The 19,635-nt window shown below is 47.9% G+C and overlaps 1 protein-coding gene across 1 annotated transcript in view; it reads left to right on the plus strand.

The window, feature by feature from the left end:
- Positions 1-19,635, plus strand: part of MYBPC3 (myosin binding protein C3) — a 412,405-nt gene that overhangs the window by 258,597 nt on the left and 134,173 nt on the right. Inside the window, exons 20-22 of the mRNA XM_086959710.1 lie at positions 2,065-2,094; positions 15,445-15,581; positions 18,103-18,165. Coding sequence (XP_086815836.1) covers positions 2,065-2,094; positions 15,445-15,581; positions 18,103-18,165 — 230 coding nt within the window. The remainder of the gene's footprint in view (positions 1-2,064; positions 2,095-15,444; positions 15,582-18,102; positions 18,166-19,635) is intronic.

Genomic DNA, 19,635 nt, shown 5'->3' on the forward strand with positions numbered 1-19,635 from the left:
ATAGGTCATTGCACATCAGTGGGTCATTTCATAGGTCATTGCACATCAATGGGTAATTTCATAGGTCATTGCACCCCAGTGGGTCATTGCACATCAGTGGGTCATTTCATAGGCCATTGCACCCCAGTGGGTCATTGCACATCAGTCGGTCATTGCATGGGTAATTGCTCATCAGTAGGTCATTGTACCCCAGTGGGTCATTGCACATCAGTGGGTCATTGCACACCAGTGGGTCATTGCACATCAGTGGGTTATTTCATAGGTCATTGCACCCCAGTGGGTCATTGCACATCAGTGGGTCATTTCATGGGTCATTGCTCATCAGTCGGTCATTGCATGGGTCATTGCACATCAGTGGGTCATTGCATATCAGTGGGTCATTGCACCCCAGTGGGTCATTGCACATCAGTGGGTCATTGCACATCAGTGGGTCATTGCACATCAGTGGGTCATTTCATAGGTCATTGCACATCAGTGGGTCATTGCACATCAGTGGGTCATTGCACATCAGTGAGTCATTGCACCCCAGTGGGTCATTGCACATCAGTGGGTCATTGCACATTAGTGGGTCATTGCACATCAGTTGGTCATTGCACATCAGTGGGTCATTGCACCCCAGTGGGTCATTGCACATCAGTGGGTCATTTCATAGGTCATTGCACATCAGTGGGTCATTGCACATTAGTGGGTCATTGCACATCAGTTGGTCATTGCACATCAGTGGGTCATTGCACCCCAGTGGGTCATTGCACATCAGTGGGTCATTTCATAGGTCATTGCACATCAGTGGGTCATTGCACACAGTGGGTCACTTCATAGGTCATTGCACATCAGTGGGTCATTGCACATCAGTTGGTCATTGCACATCAGTGGGTCATTGCACCCCAGTGGGTCATTGCATACAGTGGGTCATTTGATAGGTCATTGCACATCAGTTGGTCATTGCACCCCAGTGGGTCATTGCATACAGTGGGTCATTTCATAGGTCATTGCACATCAGTGGGTCATTGCACATCAGTGGGTCATTGCATATCAGTGGGTCATTGCACATCAGTTGGTCATTGCACATCAGTTGGTCATTGCACCCCAGTGGGTCATTGCATACAGTGGGTCATTTGATAGGTCATTGCACATCAGTTGGTCATTGCACCCCAGTGGGTCATTGCATACAGTGGGTCATTTCATAGGTCATTGCACATCAGTGGGTCATTGCACATCAGTGGGTCATTGCATATCAGTGGGTCATTGCACATCAGTCGGTCATTGCATGGGTCATTGCTCATCAGTGGGTCAGTGCACACCAGTGAGTCATTGCATGACCCTGGCATGCCGCTGAATCATTAGGGAACCCCAGGGATGTCAGCGGGTCAGTGCATAACCCTTAGTGCATCGATGAGTACACAAGATTAAGTTGGCCATTAAGTTACCCCTGGGACATCAACAGGTCATATTATGGTCCCTTGTACATTACCAGGTCATTGCAGGGCCTCATGCCTATCCAAGGGTCATGGTATGACTGACCCCTTGGACATCAATGATCCATTGTCTGGCCCATAACACAGCTTTGGTAACCTTTGAGACATCAGCGACTTCTTGTGTGACCCCTGGGACAGCATCTGATCCTTGTGTGACCCCTAGGACACCGGCTGGTCCCTGTGTGACCCCAGGGACACCAGCTGGTCCTAATGTGACCCCAGGGATACCAGCCGTTCCTTGTGTGACCTCCGGGACACCAGATGGTCAGGGTAATTGAGTCGCCTGTTAATTATCAATGGATGAGTTAGTGCCTCCCTGGAAGATCAGTGTGTCTGGGAGATGCCCCTGGAGATAGCTGAGTTTAATTGACCCCAGGAACCCAACTGGGTCTTTGAGAGACCCTTTGGGTATTAGGGGGTTGGTTGCAGACCTCGGATATTGTGCTCCTTGGGGAAACTGCAAGTGGGTGTCATGTTATAATGAACAGATGATCCAGGGGCCTTGGCTGGCCAGTCAGTGACTGTGACTCCTCGAGAATGTCTGGTTATCTGTATGGATACAAACTGTGCTTCCTCTTTCTCTTCACAGAAATCAAGATTGACTTTGTTCCAAGACAAGGTAAGAATGGACACAGCTGTTCTCTTTGGCCTCTAGAATATTTGTAAAATCGAGTTTGACTTCTGATGCATGAACACATGTCTGAGCATGATATGTGTCTGCATGATCTACATCTGTCTTTCTTTGGTTAACAGTGAAATACATCCACTGGTTGGGATCCAACCTCGCTCCCAAACTGGCCATGGCAGATAGAGGCTGGCGCGGCATTGCTCTGGTGTGCTTTCTGAGAGGAAGACTCTCACATACTCCTCAGACTTGTCTTTTGGCTTGAACGTGGGGGCTAGATATCTTCTGACCCTGGCCAATGGTCCATTGCAATGTAGGACCATATTTTGCATGGTACCCACTATGGATTTTTTTCTATGTATCTTAGGAATTGGTCAGTTAGTATGAAAAAGTGTCTTTCTTCAAAGTTCAGCAAACAATGGGCACTGAGTGGAATTATTATCTTTATGCTTTGTCTGTCTATCTTCAACAAATTGTTAATAAAGCAATGGGCAGTGTTGGGGGTCGGAGATTCATGTGAGTTGGTGGCTATGCATTTATTTGCTACATAATCTTCGACTTTTGCCGATTTCATTTTGATTTTTACCTTCACGATATTGTGCTAGTAGACATTCCAGATGCAGGAAGATATTTTATTACCAAACATTGAGATTCAGAGATGTGTCAAGTAGGTCGACACACATAAAAGATAGTTGTATATATCGTCAGCAATGCCTGCCTTTGGGCTTGAAAGTCCCCTGTACAGTGACACCGCCTTTAAAGGGTGTTTTTCTAAATGTCAATCCTACAGTGCGACTGAAGTGTCCAACCCTCAGTGTGTCTAAGGTCCTACCCTCAGTGTGAATCTCCAGGGTGTCAAACCCTTAGTGTGAATCTCCAAGATGTCCAACCCTCAGTGTGAATCTCCAAAATGTCAATCCTCATTGTGAATCTCCAGGGTGTCCAACCCTCAGTGTGAATCTCCAAGGTGGCCAACCCTCAGTGTGAATGTCTGAAGTGCCCATCCCTCAGTGTGAATCTCCGATGCATCCATCCTCCAGGGCGAATCTACAAGATGTCCAACCACCAGAGTAAATCTACAGGTTGTCCAACCCTCCATGTGAATCTCCAAAGCATCCAACCCTCAGAGTGAATCTCCCAGATGTCCAACTTCCAGTGTGAATCTCCAAGGTGTCCAACCCTTGGTGTGAATCTCCAAGATGTCCAACCCCCAGTGTGAATCTCCTAAGCAGCCAACCTCCAGTGTTAATCTCCAAGGTGTCCAAACATCAGTGTGAATCTGCAAGATGTCCAACCTTCAGTGTGAATCTCCAGAGTGTCCAACCCATGGTGTGAATCTCCAAGATGTCCAACCCTCAGTGTGAATCTCCAGGGTGTCCAATTGTTAGTGTGAATCTCCAAAGTGTCCAACCCTCAGTGTGAATTTCCAAAGTTACTAACCCTCAGTGTGAATCTCCAGGGTGTCCAATCGTTAGTGTGAATCTTCAAATTGTTCTACCCTCAGTGTGAATCTCCAAAGTTACCAACCCTCAGTGTGAATCTCCAAGGTGTCAGCCCTCAGTGTGAATTTCCAAAGTGTCCAACCTCAGTGTGAATGTCTCAAGTGTCAACCCTCAGTGTGAATCCCAAAAGTGCCTAACCTTCAGTGCAAATGTCGAAAGTGTCCAACCTCCAGTGTGAATGTCTACATTGTTCAAACTCTACTGTGAATCTCCAAGGTGCCCAACCCTCAGTGTGAATGTCTAAGGTCCAACCTCCAGTGTGAGTCTCTAAAGTGTCCAATCCCCCGTGTGAACCTCCAAAGTGTCCAAACACCAGTGTGAATGCCTAAAGTGCACAGCCTTCAGTGTGAATGTCAAACATGTACAACCCTCGGAGTGAATCTCCAAAGTAACCAACACTCAGTGTGAATTTCCAAAGTGACAAAACTTCAGTTTACAACTTTGGGGCATACCATCAAGGACCAGCAATAATTATCGCTAAGCGCACTTAGTGCTAGGATAATTATCGCCGGGTAAAGTGGAATTTTATCGCTGAGATAGCGTGCTATTAGCAACGCTTATCTCAAAACCGATAATATTCCCATCGCTAACTGCCAAATGTGAGATTATCGCAGGAAATCCAGCGATAATCTCACACAGTTTGGCGCTAGCTTGCTGATAGGGCGATGCATACTTAGCCATGATATCCACCTTACATAGGATATCATGGCTAAGTCAGTCTGGAAGCAGGCGTAAGGAAAGTAGCGATAACACGGGTTATCGCTACTTTGCTTGTCGCTCTGCAGTTTAGCGTGCCCATTGATAATTGGAGAAATGTCGCTTAGCGACATTTCTCCAGTTATGTCAGGGCAGGAACACCCACTTTGCATCTCATTAGTGATGCAAAGCTGGGCGTTCAGAAAACAGGCGCTAATGCAAGGTTTCATGCTATAGCGTACTGCCAAATGTGAGATTATCGCAGGAAATCCAGCGATAATCTCACACAGTTTGGCGCTAGCTTGCTGATAGGGCGATGCATACTTAGCCATGATATCCACCTTACATAGGATATCATGGCTAAGTCAGTCTGGAAGCAGGCGTAAGGAAAGTAGCGATAACACGGGTTATCGCTACTTTGCTTGTCGCTCTGCAGTTTAGCGTGCCCATTGATAATTGGAGAAATGTCGCTTAGCGACATTTCTCCAGTTATGTCAGGGCAGGAACACCCACTTTGCATCTCATTAGTGATGCAAAGCTGGGCGTTCAGAAAACAGGCGCTAATGCAAGGTTTCATGCTATAGCGTGACCTTGCTGATTAGGCGATAAAATTATCGCCGCTTTTCGTCTGAAAACGGACGCAAAAGCGGCGATCATTTTTTATCGCCTCATTGAACCTCCAGGTTTTCTTTTAAGCCAGGTAGCACTACTGCCCTGTTGCTTTTGTGGAAGCATGTTACATACCAACATTTGTTTAAAGGACCTAGCTTTCCTAAATGTAATCGCCGGCCTTTTTTGCACTAGTGGCTGGTGTACTGGATCATTCCAAATTAAGTGCCAATGCCGATTCAAAATATGCCTGACTTGTGTGTGCGTACCATTGTAGGTGGTAATCATTCTTACTTGATTGGTTTGAGTTTTATACTTGGTTTGATTTTTGCTTTTGTTGAACAAGATATCTTCCCTGCTCCTTTTTTTGGCTTTACTAATTGAACTCTGGATGTTCTACTTAGTGTACCCTCTTTCTTGAAAGTGCGAGCTCGGTGTAGTAAGTTCTGACTCTAAACTACTTTTGTCACTACAGTTATGAATTGCCCGAAGACTCTCCCCATACAGTATACTTCTGATCAAATTCTGCGGGTGAAAACTCGCCGCATGCAATAACGTATTGCCCGCAGTGGGCTTTCTGTATAATCTCGTATGGAGTTTGAAGTCTTTGACGTATAACGTTAGGTTCAAGAAGTTAATTGTAGTAGCACCGATGCTGCTAGTAAATTTCAGATTAAGAGTGTTATTTTGTAATCTTTCTATAAAGCTTTTAACTGACTCCTCAGACCCCTTCCAAACAATAAAGAGATCGTCAATAAACCGACTCCAGTGGAGTATATAGTTTTCCCATTCTGATTGGAACTCCGCTAGGACCACCTGCTCCTCCCACCAGCCCATATGCAAATTAGCATAGCTGGGGGCAAAGCAGGTGCCCATCGCGATTCCAGAGACTTGATTGTTCAGGTCATTGTTGAATAAAAAATACTTGTTTTTTAGGCACACAGATACCATCGATAATAGCATCTGCGTATGTGACCATAGTTTGATTGGACGATCTTTCAAAAAATGTTTAATGTCCCGTAGGCCATCCTCATATTTTATGCTGGTGTATAACTTTGTAATGTCAATTGTCACCAAGAGTCGGTCATTTTCCTAAGGTAGATCATATATTTTTTGTAGAAAATCACCAGAATCTTGGATATACGATGGAAGATGCTTCACTATAGGACATAGAAACGAGTCACTGTATTTGGATGTGTTCTCTAAGGCACCCCCCCATGGCAGAAATAATCGGCCGGCCTGGTGGGTTATCTACATTTGTGTGGACCTTAGGAATAAGAAAAAATACTGGTGTCACCGGGTTTGAGACTTTCAAAAACGGCAACTCTTCACGTGTGATTAAACATTGCACATACCACTCTTGCAACTGACTCTTATAAAGATCAAAACTGTTCTCCATAACTTCTTCTGGTATTTTGATGTAGTAGCTAGGATTATTAAGCTGTTTATAAGCTTCATTAAGGTGCTTGGCTCTATCCCATAGGACAATATTTCCACCTTTATCTGCATCTCTCACAATACAATTCTGTTCTGACTTAAGCTTTGTAATCAACTATTTCGACTATTGCTCCTAAGGCGTGAGCCGGGAGCTGCTGCTAATTTCACTCCACTGCCCCGTTTTGCACTAATTTCTGTATAGGATAAGTTACTGCTATCTTGAATGAATTTTACCCTTGTTTTACTCGTTTTCAAAAAAAATGTATAAACTGTGTGGTTGAATTCTATGTGGACCTAGTTACTTAGGGGGGGCAGGCCATTGTTTATAACACAATTTCGAGGCCCAGCAGGGAGGGAAACGCGACTAGACACTCACCTGGACGGCCGCCATTTTGAGTGGGCCAGGGTGAGCGCTCTAGTCTTTTCTCCTCACCAGACCTTCATAAGGGGGGCCAAAGGCAAGCCCATCTGCGCCCGTCCGCGCTAAGGCAGCGCTCAGCGCCAGCCACGCTGCCCTTTTTGGCGATGGTAGGGTGCACTCCTCAGAGATGGCCTCGCGGCACTATTCCAGAGAAACCTTGCTCAATATAGGGGATCGTTGCGCCAACAGGGGTAATCTAGCCTTCTCTGACTCGGCTCTTCCCTTGAGCGATTTCCTGGGTGGCAGCCTTCTCTCATGTGGACTCCTTAATGTGAGGTCTCTGCCTAAACACTGTGTGGAAATCCACTTGCTATTTGAGTCACATCAGCTTGATGTTCTTTTTATGACTGAAACTTGGACTTGCTCTGACTGCGAGATTGAACCTGGTTGGGCCTGTCCGCCAGATTGTAAAATCCTTCATCTCCCTAGACCCATTGGTAGGGGGCGTGGGGTGGGGATTATCTACAGGGCCCCCTGTCTAGTTGGGACCATTGAGATGGACTCAGTTGACGGTGTGGAGCAACGGGGCTTGGCGATAAAGAATGCCTCTGCGCTTATCGCCACTGGGATCATTTGCTATAGACCTCCTGGGGCCTTTACGGCTCTACAACAACAATACCTACTACCAACCTTTACGAATATGGCAGCTTCCCACAATAAATTGTTAATCCTAGGGGATTTTAATCTCTGGCCTAACGGCCCCCTAGATGTAGGACTCTGCAATCTTCTCCACTCGTGTGAGGACCTGGGCCTTTCTCAACAGGTGGTGGGTGCTACTCACAAGGATGGTCACTGCCTTGACCTTCTCTTCTCCGGCCCTCAGTTGTTACACATGAGGACCACACTACCGATAATCTGGACCGACCATTTCTTAATTAAATTTTATGTTACCATCAACACTGACAGAACCCGACTGGCGCGCCCTACTACTGAGGTTCTGTGCAGGGACTGGAAGGCCCTGGCATGGCTACGAGGGTCAGATTCGGTGTTCAAGGTTGGAGATTGCTTCTCCCTGGATTAACAGGTTGATGAAAACTTTGCATAGCTATGCCTTAGGATTACCAACACGTTAGATTCCTATGCCTCGTTAAGAAAGCTTAGAAGCAAAAGCAGAGCCTCTGCCCCTTGGTTTAACGATACTTTGAAATCCTCTAAACTAGCTTTTAAACAGTCAGAGAGGAAATGGCGACGGGGATATGACGACTCAGACAGGCTGTTTTGGAAGTCTAAATTGGCTGAGTATAAAACCCTGATCCACAACGTCAAAGCAGAGCATTTCTGCTCTTCAATCTGCAATGCTTCAAACAGCTCTCGGAGCATTTTTAATATTCTCAACAGTTATACTAGCCCGGACTGCTCCAAGAATGCGACACCCACCTCGCAGGAACTCTGTGAGAACCTGGCCAAGTTCTTCAGGGAAAAAATTGAGGTATTATCATGGATCTCAAGGCTCCCCCTGGGTTTAGCTGCTCCCCAAGTACGGATGTATCGGATCTCCCTCGGCAGGAACATTAGCCCCAGGGAGCAACTATCGGAGTTTCCCCCTTTTGGGGAGGAGGACTTCAGGAGGCTGGCGTGGAACATCTCCTCCGGCTCACCTATGGACCCGGTCCCGCATAAGATCTGGAAGGAGTATGAGGTAGAATTATTTCCTGCCCTTCGCCAGACCTGTAACCAGTCCTTGACCAGTGGCATTGTGCCCGGCCGATGGAAGCAAGCGGTGATATCCCCGCTGTTGTAAAAACCTTCGTTGGATCCAGATTGCTCTAAGAATTAAAGACCAATCTCGCTGGCACAGATTGTTGAACGTAGGGTCAGCTGTTTACTGTCTAAACATTTGGATTTGCAATTTGGCTTCCGCCCTGCACACGGGACAGAGACGGCCCTGGTTATGGCTATGGATGAGCTTCTAATGTGTGCAGACAGGGGTCAGACAACCGCTTTGATCTTACTCGACCTGTTTGCCGCATTTGATACTGTAAACCATGAGATCCTCCTGCGTGGATTGCAGGAGGCTGGGGTGAGGGGCTGTGCCCTGCAGTGGTTTCGCTCCTTTCTTGAGGACAGACAGCAGGTTGTGGCCCTCCCCCCTTATCAATCTGCGTTCTCTCCAGTAACACACGGGGTTCCTCAAGGCTCGGCAATCAGCCCTATCTTGTTTAATCTTTATTTAAAACCTCTGGTCTCCCTGATTAATTCATATAAGATTAATACGATTAATTATGCGGATGACACTCAACTGATCCTCTCCTATGAGGGGGAGGATTCAATGTCGGTTGGGACCTTCCATGAGTGTTTTCGGGATGTTGCTGGCTGGCTGCAGGTTAATTCCCTGCAATTTAACGCTGGCAAAACTGAACTGCTCCTCTATGCAGGGAGCAAGATTCCACACCCTCTTCCGGTTAATCTCTGGCCCCCTGAAATAGCCACTAAGGTTTTCTCCTGTTAAAACAGTGCGTAACCTAGGGGTTATGCTGGACAACAAGGTGACTATGGAGGCCCAGCTTGCAAAAACTGTATCCTCCTGCTTTGTCCTGATTAGGTCCCTTCGTAAGATTATGCCACTTCTTCCTTCCTCTGCTAGGGCTCTGGTGGCCAGATGCACTATCCTGAGTAGACTCGATTATTGTAACGCACATTTTCTCGAGTCTCCCAGTTTTCTGCTTGATAGGCTTCAAAGAGTCCAGTCAGCGGCGGCCAGAATGGCCCTGGGATGGCCTAGAAGAACGTCAGCCTCCGCGGCCTTGTACGAACTTCACTGGCTTCCCTTCAGGCAGAGAATACGATTTAAGTCACTCTGCCTTGTTTTTAAGGCCCTTCAAGGGCTTGGACCCAGATCGCTGCAGGCTAAATTTACCTGGTACTCCCCCGCCAGGGTGCTGCGCTCCTCGTCAGCCCGTCTAGTGAGAGTCCCTATTTTAAAAAAAGTCAGGGCGGGGGGAAGATCTTTCAGTGTGGCTGCGGCAAAGCTTTGGAACAGCCTACCTTGGGAGATTAGGCAACTAGATGAACTTCTCCCGTTCAGAAAATCTGTGAAGACCTGGCTGTTCCCTAGGGTTTGAGTGTTGTTATATAGCTGTCCTTCGGCCATGTTCATGGAGCTCCAGCGCCAAGATGCCTGTTAGGCAACAGTGCGCTTTACAAGCTTTATAAATAAATAAATAAATAATCAATGCAGAAAACTCTTGTTCTTGCTTGGTGAAAACTGTATGTTTGACACTGGTGCATTTTTCTAGATTTTTCAAATCATTAGTAATTAATTCATTAAACACATCTACTGAATCTTATGCGTTCAAAGGAATAAATCTCAAACTTGGTCTAAAGTTCGTAGGGGCACTCCCCCCAATGTCCACTTCTTGTTCTCTCGCTAGTTCCAAAATTTGACTGCTTGTTGTTGCCGTCTCTTCATCATGAACGGGAACCTCATCAGGCAGTACATTGTCTAAGTTGCTGGTTGGCAATGCACCAATACCCTTTAGTTCCAAGAGTAGATCCATATCTGCCACCGACAAATTGTCTCTTTGGTTAGGATCCAATGGGGTTCCATCTGGAATTGTTCCTTTTCTTTGTTGGTTTTTCGCAAAAAACTTCTTTAGTTTTAAAGACCTCACAAATTTAAAGGCGTCCACTCTGGTGTCCACATAGTTGAAGTCTGCAGTGGGGCAGTAGGACAGAGCAAGTTTCAGGATCTGCTTTTCTTTATCAGTCAGGGTAACATCAGATAAGTTGATGATTGTTGTATCATTTGTGACTGCTGTTAGGGCTATTTGCTCCCTCTCCCTGCTGGTGCACTGCTGTTGTTTCCTGCCTTTGCGTCTCCGTAGCCTCTGCCTCTCCCTTTTGGTTTTCCTCCGTAAGATACTTGTTGTCTTTGTCGGAGGTTGAACCTCCTCTCCTCTGCTAAAAAACTAAATTCATCTATCACCGAGGGGACCGCGCTTTTATTTGATCTGCTGTGGCCTTCGTCCAGATCTGTATCCACTTCTGAACTCTGCAGGCTCCTTAATTCTGATTGTGGTTCAGTCCTGGGTTGGACATCTTGGAGATTCACACCAAGGGTTGGACACCTTGGAGATTCACACCAAGGGTTGGACATCTTGGAGATTCACACCAAGGGTTGGACACCTTGGAGATTCACACCAAGGGTTGGACACCTTGGAGATTCACACCAAGGGTTGGACACCTTGGAGATTCACACCAAGGGTTGGACACCTTGGAGATTTTTTTCTCCCTCTCTGTCCAAGATGGCAGCCTGTCTGCTAAAACTAAAGTGCAGTGTAGGAAAGTGCCTCTTCTGACATGGGTAGCCCCCACTTTTTGTCTGATGTGATGTCGAGCCGTAAGTGCACTGGTTCCCTGCTAACCAGGTCCCTAGCACCAGACCTCTTTCCCTAAACACTGTACCACGATTACCACAATTACAGCTACCCCTGTAAGTTGCTCTTAAGTGGTACCCCTGGTACTTAAGGGTATGAGTACTGAAGAGGGTCCTCTGGGGCTGCAGCATTGGTTGTGCCACCCTAGGGCCCCCTCACCAAGGCCATGCACTCTGCCATTGCAGGCCGCGTGCTTTGGTGCAGGAAAATCCGTTGTATCGACATAGCACACAGGCTGTGCGCCGTGCCACCCATACACTGCGTGAGATATAGGTAAGTCACCACTACTGCAGTCTTTCGCTCTAAGGCAGGGTGCACTGTATCCTCTGTGTGGGCGTATCAGCAGGAAAAGATGTGCCCCTACAATGTCCACTCCAGTCTGTGATGTTAAAAGTGAACGGGGAAGCCATAAAGAGTACATGGGCTGGAAACTTGTAGACACCAGGGGCCTCATTCATGAAAAGTGACGCATCGCTGCGTGAAAACAGCGATGCGTCACTTTTCACTGCGCCCTCCTTGCGACACAAATGATGCGTCATATTTAATGTATGACGCATCATGTCGCAAGGAGTTACAGATACGTCAGTATTTCTGACGTATCTGTAAGCGCAAAAGTGACGCATTGCTGGAGTGCGTCACAAAAGTGACGCAACTCCAGCAATGCGTCCTTTCACATGGGGAAAGCCCCATGGGAAAGGGCTTGCGTCAGTCTTACGCCTGCTGTGAGGCAGGCGCAAGAAATTGACGCAACAGCGTCCTAAAAGTGATGCAGTGAAATCTCATAGATTTCACTGCGTCACTATTACGAGGCTTTTTGCAGGGGAACGCCCCCTCTGCATACATTATACCTGACGCAGGTATAATGTGGCGCAGGGTTTTAAAAAGTGACCCATCTACCTAGATGCGTCACTTTTTAAATATAGCGCAACGAGGCGCTGGAGTGTGTCACAAAAGTGACGCAACTCCAGCAATGCGTCCTTTCACATGGAGAAAGCCCCATGTGAAAGGGCTTGCGTCAGTCTTCCGCCTGCTGTGAGGCAGGCGCAAGATTTTGAAGCAACAGCGTCCTAAAAGTGATGCAGTGAAATCTCATAGATTTCACTGCGTCACTATTACGAGGCTTTTTGCGGGGGAACGCCCCCTCTGCATACATTATACCTGACACAGGTATAATGTGGCGCAGGGGTGTAAAAAGTGACGCATCTACCTAGATGCGTCACTTTTTAAATATGGCGCAACAGGGCGCATTTTTTACACCGCTGGTGCGTCACAAAAAGTGACGCACCGGCGGCGCAAAACTGACGCAAGGCCTTCATAAATAAGGCCCCAGTTTCCTCGCTCCATGATGGTTTCACTGATTTCTAAAATGTTTGGTACCAAACCTCTTGTCTTAATAAATCTTCACTGATACCAAGTGGGATTTATTAATAAATTTACACAGGAGACCATTTTACCAAGCACCAGTGTGATTCCTGACTTGTGTTCGCCAGTCTGCCACCAGCAGACATGTTTCTGACCTCATGGGGCGAGAGCCGGCGCCCTCAGAGAACAGAAACAATACCTGCTCTGGGTGGGGGTCTTTCACACCTCCTCCAGGACAGGATGGGCCACCAGGGCGGGAAGCTTGAAAAGCAATGCTGCCTTTGAAATCCAACACAGGAACCTCCGATAGTGGGGGAGGGCTTTTGGTAACAGGAAAGACAGGAACATTAGTTATAGGAGGAGGAGTGTCCCCTCTCAACCTACACCACCCCTAGGATAGGGCAGGCGAGGTGAACCGCTCTCTGGAAATTCCACCATCTTGCGATAGTGGGAAAGCCTCCAATCAGGGCTAGGGTAGAGACTCTTCCCACTTCAAGGTGTAGACACCCTAAAGATAAGTAGCCCATTGTAACGCCCCTAAATGCAGTATGTACGTGGCTCCCCAAGACCTGAACCTCAGATTCATCGGACCAAAGAAGACCAGGACAAAAGACCGCCTGCTGCACGAGAACTGAAGTCCTGCTGCAGAAAAAAAGATGCCCTACCCTGCCCCCAACAATAGCTGCTGGTGTGTTGTCCTGAAACCTAATAAAACTCCAAGAGCCCCAGAGTACTCCAGCCTCAGAGAACTCGCTAAGAAGCTCCCTTGAAGTGAAGGTATCAATCCTCTGTACACGCAGGGACCGATCCTGTGAAGTCCGGTTTGTCGACTTGCTGCTTCCCGATGACCTCGATGCAGCGCCGCCGAAGCAAGAAAAGGTACAACAGCTGGGGAGGGTCAGATCTGCCTGGCCTCCAAGTTTGGAGGCACCAGGGACTACCAGAGCAGCGGTGAACCAATTCTTGAAGTACTGGACGCCTAGTGCTAAATAGCAAGAAGACAAGTCCACACCAGAACCCCAAAGCACTATCAGCAAGCACCCTTTGAGGGACGGAGAGACACCCGAGACACACTCAAATGCCCCATCTGTCTCGGAGATGCCTCTCCAAGTTGCCTGCTCCTGACCGGCACACAATGCCAGGCTGACCTGTCCGCTCTGCAGACACCCCAACTGACACCAGCACCGATCAACCAGCTCTGCTCCCTCCACACCCCACCCCCCAGTCCCCAGGCCCTTATGACCTCCTCCCCCCTCCGACCAAAGAGACCCACTGCTGTGACCTGCATTTTTAAATCGCACCTTTCATTTTTGTGCACCAGACTCCAAGACCCTCAGCAATCGGCTACCAGACGATGCGGGACACTCCTGAACCTCTCCGGCTGGAACTTTGGACAACATTCTAAAGTTGCTATTTCTGCAACAGCTACATTAAATTAGACATGAGCAGAAAGTCGGGTTCAATGCAATCAATTCTTTTGATATTTTCAAGTACCATATTTAGTTGTCCCATTCAGAAGTTAGCACTGGTGAGTTGTCAGCATGTAACCCTTTATTTGCCAATGGGGCTGCTTGCCTTTCCCCAGTAAAAAGGTACATTTGGTTTTTTTTCTTGTCTGGGCATGTAAAGTTAAACATATGTCCATATTTAAAAATAATGCACCTGCCTTAAGGTCTCAGTATGCCTGCCTAAATGGTGACTTATAAATATTAAAAAAGGAAGGTTTAGGCTTCCCATTAGATTCAATGTCAAAGTTGAGGAGGACGTTTTGATTTGCTTGGTCAGCCAGCAATGGAGGCCTGGGGGTCATGCGCTGGGGGTCATGCGCTGGGGGTCATGCGCAGGGGGTCATGCGCTGTGGGTCATGCTTTGCTTTGCCACATTTGTGGTTGCACAAAAAGTGCTGCATTCGACACCTGACACTTTAACTTACTTTCCTTGGGTAGCTCCAATACCATACACTCGGGACTTATAGGGAAGATAGCTTGGACCAATGGTGGATAAACCAATTAGACATATACCTTTTAAATTTAGGGTAGGAGTACTTCCCTTAGGGCTGTTAACTTCTACTTGGAAACCACCATTACAAACCATTCCAGATTGCCCTTTCTGTGATTCAAGGGTCGAGTCCATTTCCCATCTGTTGTTTGAGTGTTGTGCATATGCAGCGCCCAGGTCGAGATGGCTGAAGCCACTATGTAGGAGCTTGGGCACTAGATCAAACCTGCAAGCCTTACGCATATTACGATCGGATGCTCGTCCCTTTTATGCCTGTTGCATGGCAACATTTTTGGGCTGGGCTTGGCGGATAAGATCTGCAAAGAAACTGCTGCTTCAGTAATGTGTTTTTTGCTTGAACCTGTCCTTATGTCTGGGCTAATAATCTACTCCCCTGATATCCCTGTTGATTTTGTAGGCTTTTATATTGTGTACTGTCAAACTGTTTTTATCCATTGCTGTAATGTAATGCTTTTATGATATGCTTTTATATCGAAATAAAGCTATTCAATTCAATTCAATATTCCTTTAAAAAGGTAAGAGCCCAGGCACTGGGGCCTGGTTGGCAGGATTGAGTTTACTCTCAGAGTCGACAAACAAGCAGCGTTAGTCCAAAATCTTGGGGGTGAGCATGCAACAAGGGGCCTTTCTTCTCATGTGTTTTATGTTTGTGTTTATTCATCTGGCTGTGTTTCCTTGTGTGTTTCTAGGTCTCATTGTTTCTCTGGTCTGCATCTATGTATTTCATTCTTTGGCTTTGTTCCCTGTACAGCGTTTGGATCCCATTCTTGTCTGTCATGCTGTCTTTGTTTCATTCTGATTCATAGGCTATGGATTTCTTATTTTTATATATTTTTCTGCTTAGATAAATATTAGAATGAGTCAGAAGGTGTCCAGTGAAAGATCCTCCTCACTCCTTTCCTGGTGCTTTATATCTTGACAGAACCACCAAAAATCAACCTGGACTGCATGGGCCGCGCGGCTGACACGATTGTTGTGGTGGCGGGGAATAAACTGCGCCTGGACGTGCCTATCTCAGGGGACCCTGCACCCACTGTTGTGTGGACCAAAGGAAACAAGGTAAGACCCCCTGCTGGGTGGACCAAAGGAAACAAGGTAAGACCCCCTGCTGGGTGGACCAAAGGAAACAAGGTAAGACCCCCTGCTGGGTGGACCAAAGAATACAAGGTAACACCTGCTGTTGTGTGGACAAAGGGAAACAAGGTAACATACTGAAGGCTGCAGGAGTGGAGAGCTAGCAGCTACCGTGCAGCTAGAACAGATCTAGCAGGAAGCCTGATTGTCATAGCAGCGATGACAGGAACTGTGGTTGCCTGAAATAGCAGAGGGATGAACTAGGTGTGTGCGAGCCTGCAGGGAATAGAGCAGTGGCAACGGGGAGTGCTGCACCACATCTGAAAAACTGGAGAGGTACCAGCATGTGCTTCTTTCTGGCTGTAAACAGTAGAGTGATAACAGGAAGTACATCTTTCTGGCTGTAAACAGTAGAGTGATAACAGCATGTGCTTCTTTCTGGCTGTAAACAGTAGAGTGATAACAGGAAGTACATCTTTCTGGCTGTAAACAGTAGAGTGATAACAGGATGTACATCTTTCTGGCTGTAAACAGTAGAGTGATAACAGGATGTACATCTTTCTGGCTGTAAACAGTAGAGTGATAACAGGATGTACATCTTTCTGGCTGTAAACAGTAGAGTGATAACAGGAAGTGCTTCTTTCTGGCTGTAAATAGCAGAGTGATAACAGGAAGTGCTTCTTTCTGGCTGTAAATAGCAGAGTGATAACAGGAAGTGCTTCTTTCTGGCTGTAAATAGCAGAGTGATCACAGGTAAAGGCTTCCGTCCGGCTGCTCTGTTTGTCTTCTCACCTGTCAGTGTGTGCTTCTGCTGAGTCAGGTAGAGCACATGCTTCTGTCCAGATGGTGTGTGAGTCTTCTCACCTGTCAGTGTGTCCTTCTGCTGAGTCAGGTAGAGGGTATGCTTCTGTCCAGCTGGTCTGTGTGTCTGCTGAACTGTCAGTGTGTCCTTCTACTGAGTCAGGCAGAGCACATGCTTCTGTACAGCTGGTCTGTGTGTCTGCTCAACTGTCAGTGTGTCCCTTTGCTGTGTCAGGTAGAGTCTATGCTTCTGTCCAGCTGGTCTGTGTGTCCTTGTTCATCTGGTGTAAGAGTATCTCACCTTGTCTTCAACTCACTGATGCTGAGCTCATCCTGCTGACAGCCTCCATACCATGCTTCTACCTACAGAGTTTGTTCTTGCTGCTAATCTCACCATACATATGTCTTGCTCACTCCTTCTGTCGCTTGCTGGTTCTAATTTACTAACCCTCTTCCTAGTCACCAAAACTCACGTTTCCAAAGAGCTGCTCCATATTGTCACCGCCTTCTTTTCATCCTGGCCTCACTCTTTTTCATTGTGACGTTGTTTTCTTTCTGTCATTTTGACACATTCCTTTCTCCCATCCTGTTGCTGTCTTGCTTGCACTGCCATCATTATCTCCATCCTCTCTGCATCTCCATTCCATCCTTTCACCATCACAATGTTCCATCACCCTGTTCTATCATAGCGACATTGTCCTTCCATGCTACCGTCATTCTTCTGTATTATTGCAACATCTTCCTTCCATGCTTCTATTGCCCTTCATTGCCATAGTGACATCACCCTTCCGTGCTTCCATCACCCCTCACTATCATAGCAACATCTTCCTTCCATACTTCCATCACCCTTCTGTATCATAGCTGCATCAGCCTTCCATGCTTCCATCACTCTTCTCTATCATAGTAACACCATTCTCCATGCTTCCACCATCACCCTTCTCCATCCTGTAGTCACCTGCTTCTTCCTCTATAAGTTTTCTTTCTATGGTGCTACCTTCATCTCTTCTTCAATGTGCCACCTTCACCTGTTCTTCATCGTGCCACCTTCCCTTGTTCTTGATTGTGCCACTATCACCTCTTCCTCACTGTGCCACCTTCATGTGTTCTTCATCGTGCCACCTTCACCTGTTCATCGTGCCACCTTCACCTGTTCTTCATCATGCAACCTTCACCTGTTCTTCATTGTGCCACCTTCACCTGTTCTTCATTGCGCCACCATCACCTGTTCATCACTGTGCCACCTTCACCTGTTATTCATCATACCACCTTCACCTGTTCTTCATCATGCCACCATCTCCTGTGCCACCATCACCTGCTCTTCATTGTGCCACCATCACCTGTGCCACCACCACCTGCTCTTCATCGTGCCACCATCACCTGCTCTTCATCGTGCCACCATCACCTGCTCTTCATTGTGCCACCATCACCTGTGCCACCATTACCTGCTCTTCATTGTGCCATCATCACCTGCTCTTCATCGTGCCACCATCACCTGCTCTTCATTGTGCCACCATCACCTGTGACACCATTAACTGCTCTTCATCGTGCCACCATCACCTGCTCTTCATCGTGCCACCATCACCTGCTCTTCATCGTGCAACCATCACCTGCTCCTTATTGTGCCACCATCACTTGCTCTCCATCTCGCCCCTCCTCCATGGGGGGTCGGTAGCCTCTATGCCTCTCAGACCTCTTTTGCTCATAGGTCGATGGAAGCCCAGCCTGCGGCGCCGGCGCAGAAGAGAGTTGGAGCAGCGACGACAGCACTGTAAGTCCTCTCATGAGCAGGGTGGGCGGGCCTGGGGATAATTTCATGCCCATAGGGGCTGGCATCTCTGCAAAAAACATTTGATGGGGATGGTTCTGATTTCCTCACTTTTAATTAATTGTAAAAGCTGCAGCATAGAATAGAGCTCACCCAAGCCCCATACAAGCCCCCACCTAGTATGTCCTGCTAAACCCCTGGTCCCCCCAGCTACACATTACAAATACGAGCAGACACCCAAGAGAGATATGCCAAGGCTCACCCTGAAAACAGAGGCACCCATCAGACCTAGGAAGGGTCTAACACCTACAAACACCCTTCACTACACTGCACTCTAATGTGTGCCGGCACCAGGGCTTGGGGGTTACTCCCACAATGCCAGTCAAGGGGTAAGCTCGGTCTTTAGGGACCGGTGCAGCCCAGCAATCCAGGCTGGGGGAGTCTGCAGAGCTCAGCAGGAGGCCCTATTGCTTAGGAGCAGGTGGACCTACTGCTGAGAAGCATGGGGCCTGCAGCAACTACCCACCCTCCTGGGCTGGGGCAGAGTTTGGGGGGTCTTGGGGTCTTTGGGGCCATGCCAGGGCTCCCAGGTCCCATGAGGCTACATTGTCTAACTGAGGGTGGGGTAGAGTTTGGGGAGGGCACTGGGGGCTTCGGGGTCATGCCAGGGCTTCCAAGTCCCATGAGTCTGCATTGTCTAACAGAGGGTGGGGCAGAGTTTGGGGGGTCCTGGGGGCTTTGGGGCCATGCCAGGGCTCCCATGAGTCTGCATTGTCTAACAGAGGGTGGGGAAGAGTTAGGGGTGTCCTGGGGGCTTTGGGGTCATGCCAGGGCTCCCAGGTCCCATGAGGCTGCATTGTCTAATAGCTGTTGGCTGCGCTTACCCTGTCGACATTCAGAGTTAGGAATTGAGACTCACTGGTCGTGGTTTACTTTACAGCTTTATTATCCGAGGGTATGTAAACATCAACTTACCTCAGAATGAGCCACTTGTCAGCATCTTTCAGCCTCCCAGGCTGTAGGGTCCAGGGAGCCTACAGCAGTCGTCATAGGGGGCTACCAGCTAAACCTCAAGAGTCCCTATCTAGAGAACCCCAGGGAGCATCTCTTCAGCTTTGGGGTGCCCTGTCAGATGACTTTGAGGACACTCAGGGCAAAGGAACTTGGAAATACCAAATGGGGCCAGTGCAAGCTGCAGTCCAGTGCCCAGTGGTGCCACGAGCTTCTAGCTGGGTAAATTCTGTTCGTAGGCCCCAATGGCTTCCAGAGGTGGTCTCAGCTCTAGGCAGGAGAGGTTGCATGCCCGCCCCCAGTGTGGAACAGTGTCAAGCTGCTGTTCATCGTCATAATTCTAGTTGGAGCAATTGACTCTCCCCTAAGACTCATCCTTATCTTGGCAGTGCGAACAGCTTGGGGCAGAGGGGTGGAGGGGATGCAGGGGGCAGCAGAGGGGGAATAGGTGTGGGTCCCTTG

The sequence above is a fragment of the Lissotriton vulgaris genome, chromosome 2_2, assembly GCF_964263255.1.
Source record: "Lissotriton vulgaris chromosome 2_2, aLisVul1.2, whole genome shotgun sequence".
NCBI lineage: Eukaryota > Metazoa > Chordata > Amphibia > Caudata > Salamandridae > Lissotriton > Lissotriton vulgaris.